At 44.6% G+C, this 20,408-nt stretch overlaps 1 protein-coding gene and 1 pseudogene across 4 annotated transcripts in view; one reads left to right on the forward strand and one right to left on the reverse strand.

Annotated features, from left to right (window-relative positions):
- Positions 1-65: 65 nt before the first annotated feature.
- On the forward strand, positions 66-9,017 carry LOC106562061 (cytoplasmic tRNA 2-thiolation protein 2-like; annotated as a pseudogene). Its single transcript, XR_006757501.2, has 15 exons — positions 66-384; positions 554-628; positions 829-907; positions 989-1,048; positions 1,218-1,278; positions 1,400-1,509; positions 4,259-4,554; positions 4,696-4,831; positions 5,025-5,157; positions 5,270-5,361; positions 6,121-6,221; positions 6,409-6,607; positions 7,320-7,385; positions 7,495-7,548; positions 7,715-9,017. The product of XR_006757501.2 is annotated as a cytoplasmic tRNA 2-thiolation protein 2-like (transcript).
- LOC106562059 (piezo-type mechanosensitive ion channel component 1) overlaps positions 8,776-20,408 on the reverse strand; it is a 76,593-nt gene continuing 64,960 nt past the window's right edge. For 2 of the 3 annotated variants that reach the window (XM_045689069.2, XM_045689067.2), the window contains exons 31-50: positions 20,185-20,314; positions 20,019-20,102; positions 19,701-19,885; positions 19,490-19,611; positions 15,931-16,089; positions 15,500-15,758; positions 14,862-15,050; positions 14,372-14,732; positions 14,123-14,246; positions 13,734-13,881; positions 13,247-13,461; positions 12,907-13,065; positions 12,627-12,774; positions 12,331-12,519; positions 12,040-12,132; positions 11,642-11,814; positions 11,403-11,525; positions 11,213-11,292; positions 10,487-10,685; positions 8,776-10,323 (exon numbers count right to left, since the gene is read on the reverse strand). In XM_045689069.2, coding sequence (XP_045545025.1) covers positions 10,059-10,323; positions 10,487-10,685; positions 11,213-11,292; positions 11,403-11,525; positions 11,642-11,814; positions 12,040-12,132; positions 12,331-12,519; positions 12,627-12,774; positions 12,907-13,065; positions 13,247-13,461; positions 13,734-13,881; positions 14,123-14,246; positions 14,372-14,732; positions 14,862-15,050; positions 15,500-15,758; positions 15,931-16,089; positions 19,490-19,611; positions 19,701-19,885; positions 20,019-20,102; positions 20,185-20,314 — 3,405 coding nt within the window. In that variant the 3' untranslated portion in view covers positions 8,776-10,058. The remainder of the gene's footprint in view (positions 10,324-10,486; positions 10,686-11,212; positions 11,293-11,402; positions 11,526-11,641; positions 11,815-12,039; positions 12,133-12,330; positions 12,520-12,626; positions 12,775-12,906; positions 13,066-13,246; positions 13,462-13,733; positions 13,882-14,122; positions 14,247-14,371; positions 14,733-14,861; positions 15,051-15,499; positions 15,759-15,930; positions 16,090-19,489; positions 19,612-19,700; positions 19,886-20,018; positions 20,103-20,184; positions 20,315-20,408) is intronic. The other variant, XM_045689068.2, reaches the window with a different exon arrangement.

Here is a 20,408-nt window from a genome sequence, read left to right on the forward strand (position 1 = left end):
AAAAGAACAGTGATCCAACCACAAAACGCTCTTCACGTGACTGTGTAAAGAATCTAGCACGTCATCAAAATGCGCTATGTTGTTATTCCAGGACGAGCCTTTTAACAGCTATAAGAAATAGGCTGAATTAAATACATCTCGAAATAGCTAAATTAATCTAATGAATTCATCTAGCTAAATAGAGTTTCGAAAAACTCTGGTATCTGCTCACATAGCTTTAACTGGCTCGCTGGCAAGCTTGAACCGAAAACTGTTACAGCTACATTCTGCAATTGTTAGCTAGCAAGCTACAATAAATTAGAGCTCTACATAGCTAGCTAACCCGACCATGTGCCAGGTTGATGAGGAATACAATGGACAGCTAGAACACAGAGTGACCCTACGGTAAACTATTTGCCCATTTAACAGCTAGATTACCCAGTTGCTTTAGCTGCAGTCAAGCTAATGTCCACGTGTAAATTCAGCTCGCTAGCTAACGTTAGCTTAGCTACTTAAAGTGTTGTCTGCTGTAGCAACTGCTTCCATCCGCTCACAATTCATGTTTTTATCGCAGTGTCTCCAAGAAGTGTGTCAAATGCAAAGAAAATACAACTGTATTGATCATCCGAGCTGGAAATGCATTTTGCAGGTAACGTTAATTGAACTTATTTTTGCAAGTATCACAAACTAAATGTATTTGTCTCAAGAACTGACCCCACAGAATTTACTGCAAAAATTAGTGGTAATTTATACTTAGTTGTGCATTTTTTGCTCTCATTGTCAGCACATATGCTCTTTGTAGCTAATAATGAAAAGTAATGCATTTATTTGGGTATGTCTTCTGGCCAGGGGCTGCTTCAAAGAGTACTTCATACACAAGTTCCGGGCCATGCTGGGAAAGAACCGGGTCATATTCCCAGGAGAGAAGGTATTGAATATCCATCTCTAACATGTTTGTAACGTCTTACATAAATCAAACAACTGAGTTGGCATTGTTTCTCTATTGTAGGTTCTTCTTGCAGTGTCTGGAGGGCCAGCCTCTAGCTCCATGCTGTCACAGGTTCAAGAGGTAGTGGGTCAATGTCTTCCTAGATCTGTAGTCACACTGTACGTTGCAATTACTGAAATATCACAGGGCTGACATTTTAGATGTAACTCATTAACAGTGTCTTCAAATTATTAAGGGTTTCAAACTGTTTTTGTTTTTTGAATGAAAATTAACCTTTTTCTTCTCTCAGGGTTTGAGTCGAGACGCACCCAAGAAGTTGAGATTTGTCCCTGGAATTATCTACATAGATGGTAATGCACAGATGATCATCTCTTTGGCACAATGTTTTTTTTTCTTCTGTCACTTAACAGGTGGTTCTGGCCCATTAGACTTGCTCATGTGTGATGATTGTCTATTACTGTGTCTTGACAGAGGGCGGTGCCAGTGGTCAAAGCATGGAAGAGCGGAAGAGGGCATTGGCTCAACTGGAGTCAGTTTTCAGAGCCAGTAATTACCATTACCACATAGTCCACCTGAAGCAGGTGAGCTGCCAAGAGATGGGTCAGATTTTTTTTTGTTGTACTTCTGTCTGGGATGTGAGACTGAGCTTTGATCATTGGAATTAAATATGTACAGTGCCTGCGGAAAGTATTCAGACCCCTTGATGTTTTCCACATTTTGTTACATTAGAGCCTTATTCTAAAATGTATTTAAAAAAGTCCTCAGCAATCTACAATCTATCCCATAATGACATAATCCCATAATGACAAAGCAAAAACAGTTTTTTTGCAAATGTATATAAAAAAACGGATACTTTATTTACATAATCGAGGCCGTCATTGTAAAAAAGAATTTAACTGACTTGCCTAGTTAAATAAAGGTAAAATAAAAAAAGATCAATGGAGCAAAGTACAGAGAGATCCTTGATGAAAACCTGCTCAGGACCTCAGACTAGGGCGAAGGTTCACCTTCCAGCAGGACAATGACCATAAGCACACAGCCAAGACAACACAGGAGTGGTTTCGGGACAAGTCTCTGAATGTCCTTGAGTGGCCGAGCCAGAGCCCAGACTTGAACCCGATCGAACATCTCTGGAGAGACCTGAAAATAGCTGTGCAGCGACGCTCCTCATCCAACCTGACAGAGCTTGAGAGGATCTGCAGAGAAGAATGGGAGAAACTCCCCAAATACAGGTGTGCCAAGCTTGTAGCATTATACCCAAGAAGACTCTGCTGTAATCACTGCCAAAGGTGCTTAAACAAAGTACTGAGTAAAGGGTCTGAATACTTATGTAAATGTAATATTTCCGTTTTTGTAATATATATATATATATATATATATTTGCAAAAATTTCAAAGCCTGTTTTCGTTTTGTCATTATGGGGTATTGTGTGTAGATTGATGAGAAGGAAAAAACGATTTAAGCAATTTTAGATTAAGGCTGTAACATAAAAAGTCAAGGGGCTGAATACTTTCCAAAGGCACTGTATTATAGCTTGTCATTATTTAGAACAGGTATTCCCCAAGGGTTTTTTTTTGTTGTAAAAAAAAAAAATTCTTCACATTTCAAACAGTCCATGTATATTTTCCAATGGGGCTATACATTTGGGTGTTTTTTTTCCCCCTTGCCTGAGTAGCCTCGTTTCCCTGCCCAAAATAAAATTAAACCATCTAGTGTTCAGCGAAATAACAACAGTCAAATACAGGTAGCCTAGTCAAATAATTAACATCCAATCACATTAACCGTTACTCTCTCGCGGGAATTCCATTAATGGTCCGTATGTAGCCAAACGTAGCTGCTGCTCATGGTGGTATCTGAACTGATGGCGCAAAAGCCATGACAGGGAGACATAGTGGAGTGGTAACGCGCGTGCAAGCAGTTGCTCCCGACGCCACTTGGGTACATTGCAGCATCTGCCGAGAGGCTTTTGCTCTCAAGGGAATGCCTGACAGCTTGAATGACGTTTTGAACACTACAGTGAAAATGGTTAACTTTGTTAAATCAAGGCCCCTGAACTCTCATGTATTTTCTGCACTACGCAATGATATGGGCAGTGACCATGTAACGCTTATACAACATACAGAAGTGCTCTGGTTATCAAGGGGCAAAGTATTGAAAAGTTGTTTTTTAATTGAGAGACGAGCTTAAAGTTTTCTTTACTGACCATCATTTTCACTTGTCTGACCGCTTGCACGATGATGAGTTTCTCACACGTCTGGCCTATCTGGGTGATGTTTTTTCTCACTTGAATAATCTGAATCTAGGATTACAGGGACTCTCCGCAACTATATTCAATGTGCGGGACAAAATTGAGGCTATGATTAAGAAGTTGGAGCTCTTCTCTGTCTGCATTAACAAAGACAACACACAGGTCTTTCCATCATTGTATGATTTCTTTGTGTGCAAATGAACTCAAGCTTACTGACAATGTGAAATGTGATATAGCGAAGCACCTGAGTGAGTTGGGCGCGCAATTACGCAGGTACTTTCCCAAAACGGATGACACAAACAACTGGATTCGTTATCCCTTTCATGCCCTGCCTCCAGTCCACTTACCGATATCTGAACAAGAGAGCCTCATTGAAATTGCATCAAGCGGTTCTGTGAAAATTGAATTTAATCAGAAGCCACTGCCAGATTTCTGGATTGGGCTGCGCTCAGAGTATCCTGCCTTGGCAAATCGCGCTGTTAATTAAGACTCTAATGCTCTTTGCAACCACGTACCTATGTGAGAGTGGATTCTCGGCCCTCACTAGCATGACAACTGAATACAGGCACAGACTGTGTGTGAAAAATGATTTAAGACTGAGACTCTCTCCAATACAACCCAACATTGCAGAGTTATGTTCATCCTTTCAAGCACACCATTCTCATTAACCTGTGGTGAGTTATTCACCATTTTCGATGAACAAATAAAGTTTAACATGTAAGATGGCTAAATAAAGAGTGAAATTATTGATTATTATTATTTGTGCCCTGGTCCTATAAGAGCTCTTTGTCACTTCCCACGAACCGGGTTGTGACAAACTCATGCTCATTCTTATGTTTAATAAATGTATCGTATAGTGTGTGTGTGTGTGTGTGTGTGTGTGGCAGGCTTACAATGATGGCAAAAAACAACATTTGAGAGTGCGCTGACCCTGGTGCTAGAGGGGGTATGCAGCTGGAGGTTGAATGTTTTGAAGGGGTATAAAAAGTTTGGGAACCACTGATTTTAGAACATATGGTTGCATCATCTACTCTTAGTTGCATCATCATGTCTATTGACTTTCGCTTCCCATGGTGTTTCAGGTACTCAGTCTCCCCAGCTCAGTGCTAGAGGCAGGATCCTCGGCAACGGAAAAACCTCAGACTGGGTCGAGTTATAAAGCTGCTGTGGACCACTTCATCCAGACCAGGAAGAACCAGAACCAGCACCCAGACCTCTCTGTGGAGAATGTCCAGAGTCACCTGTCCAGTCTGAGCATGCAGGAGGTCCAGAGTGGAGGAACCAGCCCCATCACCCCTGAACACACTCAAGCCCTTCAGAGACTGTTTGCCTCTGTGAGGACGCTGACAGCCAAAGAGGATTTGCTACATACACTGAGGTGAGAGACTAGACAGTATCTCCGAGACATGCCATTTACGTATCCGAGCATATGGGGGATGAACATGTCTGAAATGCTTCTGAAGGTCTAGTTTGTGTAAAGGCCATTTATGACTGAGGTGTAACGCGTGCCTTTGTCTAGGCAGCACCTGATTCTCCACACAGCGAGGACGCAGGGCTACACCAAGGTGATGATGGGGGACAGCTGCTCCCGCCTGGCCATCAAACTGCTCAGCAACATCTCTCTGGGGCGAGGGGCATCGCTGGCAACGGACACGGTGAGGGGAAAAAGACCTCCCCTCTTTCAGCTCAGTAGAATAGTGAACATTATGTTTATGCCCCTCCATTGCAATATTTAAAGTACCGTTCGAAATGCATCAACGTTGCATTACCCTACGTAGGCATACATTGTGTATTGAGCTCTGGCAGCAGCATCAGCCGTGTCATTTTGTAATGTTGCTATGTTCACAGGCCTTCTCAGATCCTCGCTACGGAGACGTGGTCATTGTCAGACCCATGAGGGACTACTCCTCTAAAGAAATAGCCTATTACAACAGAATGTTTTGACATCCCTTCAGTCTTCATCCCTGGCCTAGACTGTAAGGTGAGAGTCGACTGTGTTCTGATTACTATCATTGTCATCCAGTGTGGCACTGTGTGCCGAGCCAGTATTCTTGTCAGAGTATTTTAAGAGTTTTCTTCACTGCCTCTTCCAGGCACAAGACAAGGCCAGCATCCAGCGCTTGACAGAGAGCTTTGTCACCAAACTCCGGGCTGACTTCCCCTCTACTGTCAGCACAATCTACAGGTGAGGATGGGTAGCACAAGAAGGTACACTAGGAAGTAGTTGTAAGAAGGACTTCTATATTGTGCAGTATTTGTAAAGAAAATAGTTGTTGTGTAGGGTTTAAGTTGATTTTTGGGGGTCTTCTAAAGAACCTCACCATCGATTGTTGTTATTAATTTGCTTACGTGCCATTGTACTTAAGCTCACTGTATAGCTGAATATTGAGGCCTCTGTCTGTGTCTAGCTCTCTGCCAGAACCCGCAGCCCCGGCGTCGGTGAGAAAAGGGACTGAGGGTGATGGCGAGAGACAGCGTCTGTTTTCCTCTGAAACAAGGGCAGATTTGCATACTGCTGAGACAGGTTCTCAGAAACCTTGTGTTAAGAATAACTTGTTCTTTTAGCTGCACGTGCACGTTTTGACATTGGAGATCCCACCATAAGGTGTGATCTTGGGTATATAAGATCCTGTCTTTTGTTCAGGGCAGAACTCAGGAGAAACATCAGTTGTATGTCTGATGTTTGATCTTTGACTTCTGTCTACAGCTGTATTTTGATTAAAATTGTTAGGATTTATAAGTGCACATTTTGAGTGTTCCTTATTTGTTAAGGAAATAACGGAGCCCAGAAAAGTGGAACCAACAGTTGAAAGGGGATTTTGTTAAAAGAAGGATACTATATCCATCTTAAGTGAGCCTGTTATGTATCTAGACTCGTGTGAAGATAGCTGTTGATAATGTTTGAGGATTTTGGTATTGAACACCTGTGATGGTTGTCCTCCAGGACCAGTGACAAGCTCCACACAGCATGTCCCCCTCAGAACACCAACACACAACTCTCTGCTAAGTGCCTACTGTGTGTCTGTGCCTTGGACACTAAACTAGGTGAGTCACACTGCCAATGTACTAAGACGGCATCACATCACGGAAATGTACTGTACTCACTAAATATAAATACATGTCATTTTGTACTGAAATGAGTTGTATTTTTCATTTATATTGTAATACCCTAATCACGTAAATATCTCTACCCATCCCTCTCTCTCTCTCTCTGCCTCCCACTGTACTGTAGAGGAGTTCTCTGCCTACCAGGCCACACTGATCTCAGAGCAGCTGTCTCAGAGGCGAGGCCCACGTCCTGGGTTCACCCCTGGTACAGCAGCAGCTCCAGGGTCGCCTCCAGCCTCCTCGGCAGGCCAGGGCCAGTCCTCTGGAGGGGGCCAGAGTCAGGGCTGTGAGACTGGAGAGGGGGGCTGCTGCCCCTCTGCTAAGTCAGTAGGCATTTATGTCTCCTGTCCCCAGTGTATACGTCTCCAATGTTTGCATTACTGTACAGCTGGATTATGTCCACTGAGTGTACAAAACAATAACACCTTCCTAATATTGCGTTGTACCCCTCCCCCTTTTGCCCTCAGAACAGCCTCACTTCGTCAGGGCATGGACTCTATAAGGTGTCGAAAGCGTTCCACAGGGATGCTGGCCCATGTTGACTCCAATGCTTCCCACAGTTGTAAAGTTGCCTAGATGTCCTTTGGGTGGTGGACCATTCTTGATACACACGGGGAAACTGTTGAGTTTGAACCCAGCAGCGGTGCAATTCTTGACACAAACCAGTGCGCCTGGCACCTACTATCATACCCCGTTCAAAGGCACTGAAATCTAGTCTTGCCCATTCACCCTCTGAATGGCACACATTCTAAATGATCTCAAGGCTTAAAAATCCTTTAACCTGTCTCCTCCCCTTCATCACTGATTGAAGTGGATATGATAAGTGACATCATTAAGGGGTCATGGCTTTCACCTGGTCAGTCAGTCATGGAAAGAGCAGTTGTTCATCTTTTGTACACACCGTGTATATTCTCGTGTTTACATTTTAGGGTGAAGTGCCAAGCAACTTGAGGTTGCTTGTACAATAAGAGTCTGTGTTTAATTTGGGATGTTGATCCTATTGAATGAATAGAATACTGTTGTGTGTTCTTTCAGGGAGCCAGAGACAGTGGATCTTAAAAGCCTGCTGTGTTACAGTTGTGGACTGACCATCAAAGACATGGAAGGGAAAGGACATCTATCACTTCACATTACTCCTAAACATGACCAATATAATATTTACAAAGACTACAGCAGGACAATGTGAACCATGGCCTTTCTCTGTTCTACAGACTGCACGAGATGCCCTTCCCCAGTACGTACTGTCAGAGGCTGAGAGGAGAAGGTGAGATTAAAACTACATTCTTTACTCAAAAACAAGAAAAACGTGTGAAATAGCTATTTTTAATTTGCCCATAATGTCTGCATAGAATATTAAGTTATTACCAGTAGAGTTGCACTTAGCATATCCTTCTATTCACCTTGTTACTTCTCTTTATTGACTTGTCTAGGTCTCAGATGAGGGAGATCAGTGAGTTCCTGCTAGAGGATGAAGCCATCCCGAGGGTCAATGGGTCCTTGTGACATAACGAATACCCAGTGTGACTAGACAACTTCCAACGGCACAGACACTGCAGTGACATTGTTCCCTTGGCAACTATACAGCCAAGGCTGTTTGTCTTAATATGAACTGTAATACCAGTTGCTTTTATTATTTATTTTCAGTCAGTTTATTAATTATTTGGCTATAAGACAACTACCGTAATTTCCGGACTATTAAGCGCACCTGAATATAAGCCGCACCCACTGAATTAATTTAAAAAAAATATTTTGAACATAAATAAGCCGCACATGTCTATAAGCCGCAGGTGCCTACCGGTACACTGAAACAAATGAACTTTACACAGGCTTTAACGAAACACGGCTTGTAACAAAAATAAATAGGCTTTAACGAAACACGGCTTGTAACAAAAATAAATAGGCTTTAACGAAACACGGCTTGTAACAAAAAATAAAAAATTAGCAGTAAGCTTTAGTTGTCTTTTTGCACTGAGTCAATTCCTCACGCTGCTGTTTCCAACGTCTTATCATCGACTCATTAAGACCAAGCTCCCGTGCAGCAGCTCTATTTCCTTTTCCAACAGCCAGATCAATCGCCTTCAACTTGAAAGCTGCATCATATGCATTTCTCTGTGTCTTTGCCATGAGGGTAACAAAATGACTACCGTAATCAGAATGATGGGAAGTTTGAGAGCGCTCGATTTCATCTAAACAAAAAAGTTGTTTGACCGTAACCCGTTCGGCAATTTCATTGGTCTAATGAAAGCTTCATGCCGCCAAAAAACTGAGCACGTCACAGAATGTGTTTTTTTGGAGAAAAAAACAATTGAAAGCGGAAAAAATCCATATAAGCCACGAGGTTCAAAGCCTGGGGAAAAAAGTTGCGGCTTATAGTCCGGAATTTACGGTATAGACAGTTTAAATCAATCGTAACTGCACCCAAAATGATTTGTACATGGCACTGCTTGGTGGTGAATCAAACTAATGAATTGAATATATGATGCTGAAACAGTTTGTTTTTCCATGTCAGGAATGAGAAGGATCATTTATTTGTACAGATGAACAATATTTTCATTGGTTTAGGAGCTGAATCACATTATATTGGAAATAGAAATTATTATTCTTCCACAACAGAGATCCCATAGCAACAACCTACATGGTTCTGCATTAGAACTCCCATCAGCATCACGCAGGTTCTCTGAAAATGAGAGCAAACATATGGCAATAAAGTATAACACATGTTTATTAAAGTTAGGGAAAGGTTTTGGTTTGATGTTTTTGCATATAGATTTATGCATATTGGCAACTACTCAAGCAATGGTTGAACCATATTGTAACAATTCAGAAAGAAAGATTTAAGGCACAATGGTAGATGTGTTTCCTGTATAGTGTCACAATTTATCAAACTACTCTAGCCCGACATTTTCTAGAGATGGGGCTAATGTTGCCTTATGCGTTAGTCCAGCATGGAGACATTTTGTATGTTTCAGTCTTTACTCTACAGTGTTGCTATACTCTCATTTAATCACAATATATTTTACTTGTAAAAAAAAATGAAAGAGATTCAAGTCTTGCCATCAATAAGCCTGTAACTTGTTGCAATGTACAAAGTTAGCTTTCCTCCCAACTGAAGTGTTTCAATTTGTAAACAGTTTGAGTAAGATTCAGAGATTTGGCTGAATATGATCTAATAATGTTTTGATTAGAAACAAACACTCTACTTTAGGTCCTTTTTCCTCTTAAATTGTCCCCTTTGGCGCTGCGTTAGTCCACACTGTGCTGGTCAGCGTTGTGAGGATCCAGCCTGTGACCTGTCAGGGGGGCCTGTCTCTTCATTAAGGGGTAGTGTCTGTAGGTTGAGCCGGCCATCACACCTCATTCAGAAGCCGACCTTTCGGTTGGAACCCAGGCAATAAGACAAGAGGAGCCTGGCTTTAGTCTAGGCAAAGTGCAAAGCATCTAACCTGCCCTTCTGATTGGAGAGGCCTAGCCAAAGCTTCCATAAGCAGGGGACAGGCACTGGAGCAGACCCTTGGCTGTCACACAGCCTCTGGCTCACTGTCTTGTCAGTAGAGCCCACCAACAGAGGCAAATGGCACTCAGTGTACAGGAACAGACAACATGCCTTTCCCCCTGGCTAAGAGGGGTTAGTGCACAGTGAAACTAGAACCACTGGAGCTAGCATTGGGTCTTTTAGAGGAAGACCAGGTAGAGGCACCCCCGTGTGTGAGTGAGACAGCCCCAACCAGGGGTGCTCTGGATGGAATGGGACAGGACAGCTGGGGGGGAGGGGGGCTAGCGATTGTCACTTGATAGCTTGTCTCTTGTCCACTTAATCATAGTCTCTGGTGAGCGGTAGAGGAAGATGAGTTTGGAGTAGAGCTCCTCTTCCAGCTCTAGCTCTCCTGTCTCCCTGACCAGGAAGATGTCTGTGCACAGCTTGAGGATACGGTTAACACAGGGCAGCTCCTCAAACATAATGGAGTGCGAGATCTCACTGAAGAAGCCCCTCACAAACTTCCCGATCACCAGCACCACAGACACGTACAGACCCATGATCCTGCAACGGAGAACAAGTGTAGAATGAGCATAATTGAACATAGCGCTCTCTTCTATTCAAAATACAGTTCATTTCCCACACGACAGTTTGAATGTAAATCTAGTCTATTAGAGTAGCTGGACTTGGCTACCATTGAGAAAACCAGGTAGGTACAGATCCTTACCCATATCCTGCCAGGAAACCTAGGCTGGGGGGGCTGACTTTGTCGTTGAAGATGACCATGGGCAGGACGCCGCAGGCCCCTGTGGACGGAGGACAGTCGGCGATGCTGATGTCCCACCACTCCTGGGCCCCACGGGTGCTGTTCAGAGAGCGGTCCCTCATCAGAGACAGTGTTACATCCTGGTAGCCCTCCTCATCACCTGCAACATAACACGGTGTCAGGGAGACAGTAACACAGACTGACTGTCCATGTTTTAACTTTTGAGCTTCCTTATAGACGCGTTGGTTGTTTAGCAACAAAACTGATGCGTGAGCAACTACGGGGCAAAACAGACCTGGTTGGCTTAGATTGTTGACAACATATCAACTATATATCGCCTCCAATGTTTATTGAGAATATAAAGAAAGCTGAACAATGAGCACTTGTCTGTCAAATAAGTCGTTACAGCTAGCAAATCTTTGCCATATTAGTTGACGTGACATCAGTCAAAACATGACATGGTATCAAGAACAATATCAAACAAGCTGAAACGAGCCACTAACGATTCCCCACATGGCAGCTTCTTGTCATTGTTGCTAGCTATCTGACCATCCAGAATCACAACAACACACTGCCTTCTGCCCCTTTGAAGCGTACGTATCGTTTTGGTGACCTTGTCAGCTAACCCGTCTATATTTCAAGTACTGTATGGCAAGAAGGATGTTTATACATAAAAGCCGCTCTGACCTTTATACAGCTGGTGGACTGGTTTGGCCTCGGCTCCGTTCGGTGCTCGGATGTAGTTGGGGAACATGTGAGGCACACGTCTGATAAAAAAAAAAACAGTACAGATAATGTCAAACGGAATTCAGGACAGGATTTCAAACGACAGAAATGGAAATACTACATTTGACTTTGAGCGGAGAGCAGAACATACACTGGGTCTGTGCGGTTCCCCACTAGCAGGGAAGCCAGGTCTGCTCTGACCGGGTTGCCTGGATCCAGATCGATGGAGTACTTGTCAGATGTGTGCTCCACAGTGCCTCCCTTGCCAAGGTCCCTGAAGAAAGAGACAGACAAAAATATATGAAATATAGAAAACCACAGGGCAACTACTTAAAACCACACACAAACAGGTGCATACAGGTGCACACACACACACCACACCCAGCTGACCTCTGGAAGGTCCAGGCCAGGCGTAGGGTCATGTCCACAGGGCTGCCCAGCAGCTCCTTGACCACCTCCTGTCGACTGGGTGGGCTGATCCTCCACACTGACCCTGAGCTGCCCTCGATCTTAGCTGTCACTATGTCCTCATAGCTGTAGAGGGTGATGAACTGCATAGCCCTCTGCAGGGGACACACACACAGACAGAAGTTACAACTACCTACCGCGGAGGCAAATGGAGAGCAGCAGAGCTCAAATTCATGTTTGTTGTAGTCATCATTCAACAGGGATCACTTACTCACAGTCACACAGTTGTACACAATTTGTTTAATTATATTCTAAAACAGGGCACCCGAGGGAAGGAAATGAGTTGAGCTCTTTACAGTAGAGTTGGAGGTATTACGTACAGCATTGTCATAGAAGTTGGTGGTGAGTTTGTTGTAGTCCTCCTCAGTGAAGGACTGAATGGACTGCTGCTGGACACTCATGGTGAACAAGGGCTATGGAGAGGGACAATGGTTAACGTTTCAGTACAACATCTCTAACATGAGCACATATCAAATGTATCGTCCATAGATTCTCCATTGCTTGCTTTTTAGTGCTGGACTAGACTTGCCGTTGAAGATGACCATGGGCAGCATGGGTCCGCTGCCCATAGAGTCTAAACTGTGCTCACTATAATTCCCCCCAGTAATTACCTCATATCCTCCTAGCTTGACGGTCACTGTGACATCCACAGGGTGATTGACCACGCCCACAACCGATCTGACCAATGAGATGAAGAGCAGCGGGAACCAGATGATGCAGATGAGGAAGAAGATGATGAGTCCTCCCATCCCATACTTCACAATCTTCTTCTTCTTCTGGCCTTTGGGCTGAGGGTATTTCTGAGGATGAAGAGGAACCAGCTGTAAGAACTGCTGGCCTAATCACATAGTACAACAGACAGCAAGGGATTTTATCAACTACATTTGTAACCTAGAGGTCTTTGTACCTTCTCTGTCTCACGGCTGCACTTGATGATGAAGATGTTGGCGTAGATGTCTTCCACACACATCCAGTTGGAGAGGGACAGAGTGGTGTCAGTCCACACCCAGTCCATCACTGCCCGGAGCTCCACCAGGAAAGGCACCAAGCGGAACCTGAGAGACAGACAATATCACCCTGTACCAGTACCCAACCTCATCCCATCACCTCCCTGAACAGGGAGACTCCCTGACTCAAACATATTACATGGTGTGGCAGAGGAGGAGATTCTGAATGGACAGACTCACCCCTGGAAGAGGAAGAGGTTGAGGTGGTTGAACTTCTTAGTGAGGAAGTTGCCCAGGATCCGGGTGGGGTAGCCACAGCGGATCTGATAGGCCGACAGGGCAAAGTAGATACACTTGAAGAAGTACCAGAGCTGAGCCACCGAGTTTTGACTGAACATCCTGAGAGGACAGAGAGAGAGAGACATTCCAGTATGCACCTCAGAGAAATGATGCAATAGGCACACCGCTTAAGGACTGTCGAACGTCACGAAGACAGACAAACATATCGTCCTAAGCGTGATTAAATAGACAAGATGTAAGGAGATGCATCACTCTGCGGACACACCTTCCTCTTCCTCACCTCTCAGTGACAGCAGGCAGGATGAAGAACATCCAGAGGTGGATGCCGATCACCAGGATGATCTGGAAGATGAGCTTGCCCAGGACGGTCTTGCGGAGGTAGAGGGCTCGGTCGATGATCATGGTGCTGAACTGGATGAGCAGCATCACCAGGAAGGCCTCGGGAACCTGGTCCTCTGACAGCGTGGAGGCAATGTCTGCTGCGGCCGAGTGTTTCTGAGGCACAATGGGCGAACCGTTAAGTCCACAGAACACTGTTATAGTGTCCTGTGACCAAGCACAGAGCTTCTAAAGATGGTGTTTGATGGTTTAATCGGAATAACATGTAGGTGGTGACGTAACAATGAGTAATACAATATCGGAACTGTTTTGAGAGGTTTGAAAGGTTTGAGAGCCCTTTGCCGGCGCAGGTATAGGAATAGGTTGTGGGTCAAGAGTGGCCTCGTACACAAAGTGAATTTCATTGCAGTCATGTAAACAGTACTCACTCCAAAGGCCCAGAAACCGAAGACAATGATGATGAAATCCACCACGTCCGTGAGGAACATGAGGGCGTAGACATCAGTGGCAGCACGGTACGGCGCATGTAAAATGTCGCTGATGAATTCGTGACAAGGCTTGTAGACATTCCGCACACTACAAAGAAGATTGGGAAATCAAATCACCGTCTCATGCCCAAATACGGCAAGATTATAGAGGTCCGCTGATTCATACAGCACAGTAATCGTGTCACAACCAACTACACTTCTAAATGCAAATCAAACCCCACAGAATGATTTTCAAACCATAATAACATTATAGAATCCACTGGTTATGTCATTATGTGACGTCTGTATTGTCTGACGAGCTCTCCAGTGAGTGACTCCTGTGTACTTACGTGGTGATGGTGAGGTGCTTGATCTTCTCTCCCACTGCTATCAGCTTCTTACTGGCTGCCTCTCTACGCTTACCCTTCTGTTTCTTCTTCTGCTCCTTCTTCTCAGCCTTGATATCTAAGGCTTCTGGAATCCGAACAGAATACAAATCATTTCACTGTAACTCTGAGGACGGCAGTCATAAGGACACACAAGCCCTTAATTCATGAATGTCTTCATTCTCCCCTCTATTGCTAGTTTCTTCAACTCACCTTTGCTCAGTTGTTTTTTCTTGCGGAAGCGCATGATGCTGCCCTTCTTCATGGGTCCCTCCACAGGCAGGCTGGGGGGCGGCTCTGGGGTAGGGGCTATGCTGGTGCTGCCCTTCTTCATGGGTCCCTCCACAGGCAGGCTGGGGGGCGGCTCTGGGGTAGGGGCTACGCTGGTGCTGGGCTCTGGTTCAGCCTTCTGGTTCTTGTCCGGTTTGAGTTCCTCCAGGTCCATGAGGCTGGGTCCTGGGCTGGGATGGACAAGGACCTCCACCCCTTCTCCTTCCTCCTTCTTGTTGGCCTCCTTTGATGGCCGTGAGGGCTTCTCCTCCAGAGCACATTCCTGGTCCCACAGGCCATACCGCTGATGAGAGACAGTGAAGAAACAAAAACGTTATGAGTATTGAATCCAAATCTTGTGGTATAAACGTATGATTATAAATGTCAAGGCCAACAGAGTCACGGCTGAGAGTTGAATGGTGGGCTGGTATACCTGTAGCAGTGAGCGATGGAAGAAGAGAGCCAGCAGCTGCAGCAGATCATAACGGATGTAGTTATCGGTCTTCTCCAGGCCCAGGATACGAGGTGGGAAGAAAGGCTTGTCCTCGTTCAGCGTAAGCTCATATACACTGTTCCACGGGAAGAAACCAAACTGGAACAGGTACTTTACCACCACCATGACCTGAGTGGAACCGGAACAAACCAGAACAATGCAGAGGGAAACATAGTTTAACATAAAGAAACGTATCTAATACATAACCATCTGTTAAATATTATTTGTATTTATTTTTATAAAAGCTAACAGCCTGGAACGGGAATAAAGTGGAATAAAGCCCTAAATTAGGGCTGGAAATCTGGAATGCAATTTGGTTTCTACCGTTGGTTTACACCAGATGTTCAATAAAAAACTATCTTATACATTACATACTTCACATCTTACGCAATGTTTACACCACTTTAGCCAACGAAGACAAGAGGAGGGAGAAGATAGCCAATGCACAGGTGCAGACGCTTACCATGTCTCATCGGGCTTGCATAGGTGTGGACTACCATACTACATCGGCGCAACAATAACAATCCATAAACCAGCTCTGTCTTGGTACCAGCATTTTCAAACCAACAACGACCCACCTCAGTGTAGACAATAGCGGTCATCCAGAACTTCTTGGTTGGGCGTGGCACGGCCAGCATGGCCCAGAGGAAGATGAGGATGGGCAGCACCACTGAGATGACGGAGGCCGTCACCATGTTGTTGAGCACGACGATGAAGTAGCACACCAGCTCTGAGTTGGCAGCCAGGAGGTTGTACAGGGCAAACTGCAGCTTCAGCAGGCGGTTCTGAGAAGAGTAAAACTCTCTAGACTGGACCAGCTCCTCCACAAAGAACTGCCTGAGTTAGAGGTATAGAGACATTGGGGTCAGTACAGTTCATACACGCAGGACATACACAAGCTGATACGTGGGGACAGTTGGCAGTCTGAGTCGATCAGGCTTGAAGCTGGAGTCTGTAGCATGTCAACTGTAGAGATCTTATGGGAACATTGTAAGGTGTATGTCAGTACCGGTCAGTGAGCATCTCGCTGGCGGTCCTGGAGAGGCGGTAACGGCTTTTGTGCTGTGGTTCTGTCTCCACCCCCAGCAGCTCCAAAGTGGGCTCTGAACAACACAGGGTGGTGCCGCTGTGACGCTCACGCTCGCTCAGCTCCTCCAGCTCCAACCCACTACAACATAACACACAGGTAAGCAAAACACTTAACACTGACTGAATTATATACTGAACAAATATATAAATGCAACATGCAACAATTTCAAAGATTTTACGGAGTTACAGTTCATATGAGGAAATCAGTCAATTGAAAGAAATGTATTAGGCCCTAATCTGTGGCATTGCGTTGTCATGACAAAACTGCAAATTTTATTGTCCCCAGCACAAGTTGCACCTGTGTAATGACCGTGCTGTTTAATCAGCTTCTTGATATGCCACAGCTGTCATGTGGATGGATTATCTTGTCAAAGGAGAAATGCTCACTAACAGGTATGTAACCTAATTTGTGCACAAACCTTGAGGGAAATAAGCTTTTGTGCTCATGGAAAATTTCTGGGAACTTTTATTTCAGCTCATGAAACATGGGACCAACACTTTACATGTTGCGTTTAAACTTTTGTTCAGTGTAGATCAGGTATTCCCAAACTGGGGTACGCGCAATGCCGTCGGGGGTACACCAAATAAAAATTTGATTCACATAAAAAAAAAAAAAAATTCATGTTTATTTTATTCACATTTTCAAACAGTCCATTTATATTTTCCAACAGGGCTATACATTTGCTAGTTTTTTTTCCCCTCACCTGAGTAGCCTCGTTTCACTGCCAAAAATAAAAATAAACTATCTAGTGTTCAGCGAAATAACAACACAATGTCAAATACAGGTAGCCAGGTCAAATAATTAACATCCAATCACATTAACCGTTACTCTCTCGCGGGAATTCCACTAACGGTCCGTATGTAGCCAAACGTAGCTGCTGCTCATTCCGTTTGCTCGAAAATTGATAAATGGGAAAAAAAAGTAAGGCCCACGTCCATAAAGACACATACCAGCTCTACTGGTAGTACTGCTACTACCAGCAGTAGTACTGCTACTACCAGCAGTAGTACTGCTACTACCAGCAGTAGTACTGCTACTACCAGCAGTACTACACCTGCAGTTGTCGACAACACAAATTGTTCTGTTTCCACGAGCACATCCAATGCTAGCATCAGTAATTCTACATTTGTTGTTAGCCCAGCTAGCATAGACACTGACAGTTGTGAATCTGATGCATTAATACCATTAATAAGAAGGGGCTAGAAGCGTCTTATATGGTGAGCTACCGAGTGGCTAGGACAGGCAAGCCCCATACTATTGTGGAGGACCTAATTCTTCCTGCTGCCGCGGATATGGCTGGGACAATGCTGGGGGAAAAGGCCAAAAAAACTACAGACAATGACTTCTTCAAACAACACTGTTTCATGACTCATCAGTGACATGGCTGGAGATGTTTTGAAACAATTACTGCTTCGCATACAAGCCAGTGAATTCTATGCGTTACAGCTGGATGAGTCAACAGACGTGGCGGGCCTGGCACAGCTCCTGGTATTTGTCCGTTACGTTTATGGGGGTCAATTAAGGAAGACATCTTCTGCAAACCACTGGAAACCAGGACAACAGGAGAGGATATTTTTAAAGTACTGGACAGCTTTGTGACATCAAATGGACTTTGGTGATCAAGATGTGTTGGTATCTGTACTGATGGCGCAAAAGCCATGACAGAGAGACATAGTGGAGTGGTAACGCGCGTGCAAGCAGTTGCTCCTGATGCTACTTGGGTACACTGCAGCATCCACCGAGAGGCTCTTGCCGCCAAGGGAATGCCTGACAGCTTGAAGACTGTCACGACTCCCACCAAAGTCGGTCCCTCTCCTTGTTCGGGCGGTGTTCGGCGGTCGACGTCACCGGTCTTCTAGCCATCGCCGCTCCACCTTTCATTCTGGTTCACATTCCGTCATCAGACTGAATGTATATTACCCTCTGTTTCCCCCTTGTCTGTGTGTGGAATTGTTTGTTGTTACGTGTATGTGCACGTTAGACTGGTTTGCGCCGGGTTATGTCAACCCGTATTTGTTTAGTGTTCTTAGTGCCGTGTGTTTGTTGGCCGTAATAAAGGGTTCCGTTTGGTACCCAAATTCTACTCTCCTGCGCCCGACTTCCCTGCAGCCAGCTACGCATACCTTACAAAGATGTTTTGGACACTACAGTGAAAATGGTTAACTTTGTTAAAGCAAGGCCCCTGAACTCTCGTGTATTTTCTGCAATATGCAATGATATGGGCAGTGACCATGTAACGCTTTTACAACATACAGAAGTGCACTGGTTATCAAGGGGAAAAGTATTGATACGATTTTTTTAATTGAGAGAGGAGCTTAAAGTTTTTACTTGTCTGACCACTTGCATGATGACTGGCCTATATGGGTGATGTTTTTTCTCGTCTGAATAATCTGAATCTAGGATTACAGGGACTCTCTGCAACTATATTCAATGTGCGGGACAAAATTGAGGCTATGATTAAGAAGTTGGAGCTCTTCTCTGTCTGCATTAACAAGGACAACACACAGGTCTTTCCATCATTGTATGATTTTTTTGTGTGCAAATGAACTCAAGCTTACTGACAATGTGAAATGTGATATAGCGAAGCACCTGAGGGAGTTGGGTGCGCAATTATGCAGGTACTTTCCCGAAATGGATGACACAAACAACTGGATTTGTTATCCCTTTCATGCCCTGCCTCCAGTCCACTTACTGATATCTGAACAAGAGAGCCTCATTGAAATTGCATCAAGCGGTTCTGTGAAAATTGAATTTAATCAGAAGCCACTGCCAGATTTCTGGATTGGGCTGCGCTCAGAGTATCATGCCTTGGCAAATCGCGCTGTTAATTAAGACTCTAATGCTCTTTGCAACCACGTACCTATGTGAGAGTGGATTCTCGGCCCTCACTAGCATGACAACTGAATACAGGCACATACTGCGTGTGAAAAATGATTTAAGACTGAGACTCTCTCCAATACAACCCAACATTGCAGAGTTATGTTCATCCTTTCAAGCACACCATTCTCATTAACCTGTGGTGAGTTATTCACAATTTTCGATGAACAAATAAGGTTTTATATGTAAGAGGGTTAAATAAAGAGCAAAATGATTGATTATTATTATATTATTATTTGTGCCCTGGTTCTATTAAAGCTCTATGTCACTTTCCACAAGCCGGGTTGTGACAAAAACTCACACTAATTCTTATGTTTAATAAATGTATCGTATAGTGTGTGTGTGGCAGGCTTACAATGATGACAAAAAACAACATTTGAGAGTGCGCTGACCCTGGTGCTAGAGGGGGTACGTAGCTGGAGGTTGAATGTTTGAAAGGGTCCGGGACTATAAAAAGTTTGGGATCTACTGGTGTAGGTGATTACAAACTAGTAAGAAAAGGACATATACATTCTGTTAAATTCTATTCTGTTTCTCCCTTGAAAGAGATATTCAATATTAATGTGCCCAATAGGTTAAATGGGCCATCACCTTCACCAACCTGGTGGTACTGGTTCTATTCCCATGGTCCGTGTCTCCCTCTATGTCTCCCAGACAGGTCTCCATAGTGGGGCTCTCGCTGCCCTGGGAAAGCTGATCCTCCATGGGCTCCCTCAGAGGCCCCTGTAAAACACTACAGGGTTAGGGTCCATCACTGGTCATACTGGGACAGTGCCTCACTAGAAGTAGATGACTTTGGTTGTGGGAGGTACCTTAGAACTGACCTGGCTGGCGTTGTGTATCAGGTGGTAGCGTTCGTTGCACAGCACGGTGGAGGTGTCCACATACTGCTTGGTGATGAGGTTGAGCCACTCTGTTAGGCCGTCCACCATGGCCAGGAACACGATCCACAGCAACATGAGGATGTCCAGGATCCTCTGCACGATGTCTGCCTTCCCTGGAGCACAGCATGAGATTACATTGCACTAGGTCATACAGACAATAAAATGTGTGAAACTTAATGAGTAAATGGCACTATATAAAACACTGGGAATATAGTGGCCAAAATATGAAAGAAACCCCCAAAATACCCGAGCCCTCTCCTTCAAGTTCGTCATTATCGTCTATCTCTTCGTGTGAGATACTTTCTTCAAATTCAAGACTGCCTTCATGACCTGTAACAGAAAAAACAACAAGTTAAACACTGTGTGGTGTGTGTGTGTGTGTGTGTGTGTGTGTGTGTGTGTGATCTCTGACCTGATGCTGGAGAGCTGTCCTGTTCCCTCTGCCGTCTCTCCTCTCTTTCCAGCCTCCTCTGTTCTTTCTGTCTCTCCTGGCGTTCCCTCAGTGTTGCCTTGGCGCTGGTCACCCACGCCCGGTACGCCAGCTGTGAGGGCACAATACTGCATTGTGAAAAGCAAGCTTTGGAGTATGTTGAGTAATATTGTTGTTTTTGCACATTTCAGTGCAATTTAACACTG

The sequence above is a fragment of the Salmo salar genome, chromosome 11 (assembly GCF_965601325.2).
Source record: "Salmo salar chromosome 11, fSalSal1, whole genome shotgun sequence".
Taxonomy (NCBI): Eukaryota; Metazoa; Chordata; class Actinopteri; order Salmoniformes; family Salmonidae; genus Salmo; species Salmo salar.